The sequence below is a fragment of the Antrostomus carolinensis genome, unplaced genomic scaffold (genome assembly GCF_000700745.2).
Source record: "Antrostomus carolinensis isolate BGI_N321 unplaced genomic scaffold, ASM70074v2 scaffold7339, whole genome shotgun sequence".
In the NCBI taxonomy this organism is placed as follows: Eukaryota; Metazoa; Chordata; class Aves; order Caprimulgiformes; family Caprimulgidae; genus Antrostomus; species Antrostomus carolinensis.
This window is the reverse complement of record NW_010340583.1, coordinates 14,945-18,962: the sequence shown is the minus strand read 5'-3', so window position 1 is coordinate 18,962 and position 4,018 is coordinate 14,945. Positions and strand designations below refer to the sequence as shown.

Below are 4,018 nucleotides of genomic sequence, written 5' to 3'. Positions count from 1 at the left end.
AAGAGGAGTTGGACCAGGAGGCAATTTGAAAGCTGAATTTTTATAGCCAGTTGAAAAATAGAGTACAGCTAGTAATACTGCTGCACACAGCAGACAAATTAATGCAGGATCAGAGATAAATGGAATTAAAAAAGACATTTTTTTTAGTAATAATCTGTTTTTGGGGGTTAGAAGCAATAAAAATGCAGTGGCACTGTTCAGTCTTTGCCAGCTGGCTTTCTGTTTGCTCTCTGCGATTGCTACAAGCACTCGATTCTTATTAAGGTTTGTAGAGTACCTAAATAAATACTGCATACTCCACCCTCTTTAAACACCTCAGAGAATGTGGTCTAAGCAGTTTGCAAAGCCTGTCCAGAAGTAAAGAGAGTTTCAAATTACAAACCCATGCATGTGTGTGCAAGAACATATACATGGGAAAAGGTGCTTGGCATTCCTCTATAACCTCCTCCTCCTCCTGAGACCTCAAGGTCCTTTATTAGCAGCACTATGACCCTCCAAATGCTCTGCTGACACAGGGAAATCATAAAGGGTTCTCTGAATCCTATTAGAAATCTCCAGATTTGGATAGGGTTTGAGATCTCTGTCTTACTAGAGATACAAATAGTATCATTATGGGAGACTTGAGCTTTCTTGATGTCAAGTGGAGATCAAAGGTTGTTAATAATGGTAAAGCCCATGTATCCCTGGGGGCTGTAACCCATAAACAACTTCATAACGTTAGCTCAGAACTGCTCAGAAGGGATGTGAGTTCAGACTTTGTGTCTGAAGTAGAGGACATGTAATAGCTAGCCATGGAAAATTAGCTTGGATCAAGCGATCATGAGTGGATTCATGAGTGGAATGGAGAGACAAAATTAGATTTGAAACTTCTGGGAGGATTCTTCATTTTGCAAGAGCAGCTTCTAAGAGAGAGAATAAATCAATGAAGCCAGCTGACCTGGCAGGCTTCAGAAGGGGAGCGAGACAGGAGAATGGGATTGTTTTGAGTCAAAGATATGAAACACCTGGAGCTTGTATCTCTCATAAAGGTTTAAATCCTGTATAGAAGGAATTGAGATCTACCTGGTCGAACAGTGGTTTTCAGGAGGATATTGGGAATAAATAGCCAAGGGAATAAGATTGTTTAGGGAAGAAAGAGCTGTCATATGATCAGGAAGCACAAGGCTAAAGGTGCATTTATCCAAAGGTTACCTCATATAAAGGCCATTATTCAGCAAATATGAGTCCTCAGCCTTGCAAACCTAAAAACTTAGAGAAGGAAGCAGACCTAGTGTGAAGGGTGGCCTCGCTATGGTTAGTGTGGTCCCAAAGCAAACTGCTGCTTGGTCACACACTGGAGCTGCCTGCGTGGTGTGGAGCTGTTACCGCACAACAGCCACCCACAAGCAGAAGCAACAAGTGTGTCGCAACATTTCTTGAGATGGGGTTTGTTTTTTTTTTTAAATTAAATTAGTTTCCAAGAAATGGGCTGGAGGCAACGGTTTCCCCCAGAGCATGCCTGGGATGACTCAACCCTGCCTGCTCAAGTGAGTGAAGAGGCAGAGGGGTTGTAAAGAAAGGTAAGAAGGACAAGGGCTGGCACAGGGTGCAGGACGCGGGCACTGTGATGAGAACTTGCGATGGCACATGCTCTGCACCCCGTGTGAATGTTGGTCCCTGCAGGGTTTTGTTTGACTGGCAGCACCCTGCAGAACTGCAGGGTTTTGCATGTTGCTACCGCTCTCCTGGAATTTCATCCTTGCCCTGGGAGCTGCTGAAATCATAAAAAGGCCTTTCAAAAAGACACTGAAATTATCTCTGAAAAGCCGAGAGTAGGGAGTGCATTGGTTTGGGTTTTTTTTCAAACCAGGCTCTGAGTGCAATGCATTAAAATGACAAAGGTAAGTAAAGCTCTTGCGATGACAAGAAATTCCTGTCTCAATAATGTGTCTGGTACGTGTTTCGCTTCGGAGCCGGGCTGCTACGTGCTCCCCTGCCTGAGCACACAGAGCCGAGCACAAAACACCTGCCAGGCGCTGACAGGGCTCTGGGTGCGTTCCTGGGGCAGCCGGGCCCCTCGGGGTGCTCGCAGCCAGGTTGTTCTCCATCCCTTGTGCCCACGTGGCGATCCCCTGCCACAGCGTGTGAACCAGGTGGTGCTGGTGAGGATGTGGAGTATGAGCATCAACCAGCCTAGGGAGAGGCAGCCAGTAAAGCACCAGCTCTGCATCCTTTAAATTAACTTAAATCTCCCCAAATCTCTGTGCCTTCCCTGCCAGTCTCGTTCTTGACCAGTGGTGCATCCCGAACTGCAGCCTCAGATAACTCCTGCTGGCTTTTACTGTGACAAGTTCCTTTTCAGCAAGGGCAGGAGCCACTGGAATCACTGTAAGAGGCCACATCAGAGAGCCAACCAGAGCCATGTCCTGTCTCAGACAGCAGTTGTGATTTTCTGGAGTTAGAAATTCAATTATTTCCTTTGAGCTGTTTGTGGCTATGGGTATTGCTCACCTCTGCATTGCTAAACATGTCCTGGCTGCATGTTGCCCAGGGGTCTCTGTGCTCACCTCTCTTGTGTGGGTGTATTAAAGGTGGTGCAGCCCAACTTTATAATTTTGACCCGAAATCAGTTTCATCCTGCAGCACCCGATAGATAAACAGCAACAGAGCAAAACATTCATTTATTAAGTACAAGATAATGTCAGGCTTGCAGTAGTAAGGCTGCAAATAGAGCAACAGCAAAACAAACATAAGCAAAGGTAGCAGCAAAGGTTTTCTTGTTGCACAGCTTGTTGAGCAAACTCCTTGAGATGTACCCAGAAGCTGGAGCTGGCCCCATGGCACAATGCATGTAGAAGGGCAATACCAGTGCAAGTACAAGGTACAGTACCACTATTAGAGTCCTGCCTTTAGTTACGTGCGCTAAATCTAGTGTGAAGAGTCAGTGTCCTGGCCAAAAAAAGACCACCCCAGTGTGTCATCCCTTCATATTCTCTTCATGCTTTCTTTCCTTCCATTTGCAGCACAGAGCTGTTTCTTCCTTTTTTCTTTTCATCCTAACCTGCCTTTCCTGCCTCCAGACCAACAAAGAGCATCTTCAGTGACTCTATTCCCTAACCCACATGTGGTTTCCTGCCTGTTTCATGGCACATGAAGAAGCCTCCTCTCTTGCACCTGCACCACCATTCAGATTTCACACACGTATTGCACTTCCCTCGGTGAGTGTAGCCCTGTGGGTACAGCTGGTTGTTCCTACTCCTAATGGCTGCTACATTAAATGAATCATTAATTGCAGTAATCAAATAGCTGCTCTGGGACAGCCACAGTCTCTGGCTATCACCAGCTTTCTACAGAGACCCTCATACAAGTTATTGGTACAGGTGAGTGACTTGGTAACAGGGCCTAATTTGCTTCTCCTTCCAGACTCTGTTACCAGTTTTACACCTATTTTCAGAGTGATTACATACAAAATCCTGTTAGCCATGACAGTGCTGGAGGATGTCTGCTGGCAGAATATTATCAGCTCTGAATTTCTCTACCTAAGTGGCCCAAGCACTTCTCCAAGCACCAAAATTTTGCTTGCAGTTCTTTCTGTGATGGCCCTGCTCCTGCTGTGTACTGAGCACAAACTTCCACGAGAGCCCGTGGCAGTGGTATTTGCTCAGCAGTTCAGGCTGATCTGTTACTCTGCCTGGAGACCTTGCTGCCTATCCTGACCCAAGGAGAGGAAGACAGCTTGACACACCAGGAGCTGTGTATCTGGTGTAGAGCTGCAGCCAGCCAGCAACATTTTCTAAAGAGTTTAAGCTCCATTTTCAGTCAAATGGAAAATATTGTCCCTATTCATCCCAGCACACCTGATACATGAGACTGAAGTCTGATTAGGAGCCTGTGGATGATGGTTGTCCCTGCAGAGTGAGCAGGTCAGACCTCATGGCAGTTGAAGCATCCACTGGAAGAGCCTCTCTCTCTCTCTCTGTGGAAGGCAGAGAGGATCTAGAGAGCAACGACAGCTCCTAAGGTGCAAGTGGAGAAGACG

At 46.3% G+C, this 4,018-nt stretch overlaps 1 protein-coding gene across 1 annotated transcript in view; it reads right to left on the bottom strand.

The window, feature by feature from the left end:
- LOC104531330 (cytochrome P450 2W1) overlaps positions 1 to 294 on the bottom strand; it is a 10,302-nt gene extending 10,008 nt beyond the window's left edge. The window contains 1 exon segment of the mRNA XM_010176186.2: positions 3 to 294. Coding sequence (XP_010174488.2) covers positions 3 to 294 — 292 coding nt within the window.
- Positions 295 to 4,018: the final 3,724 nt, after the last annotated feature.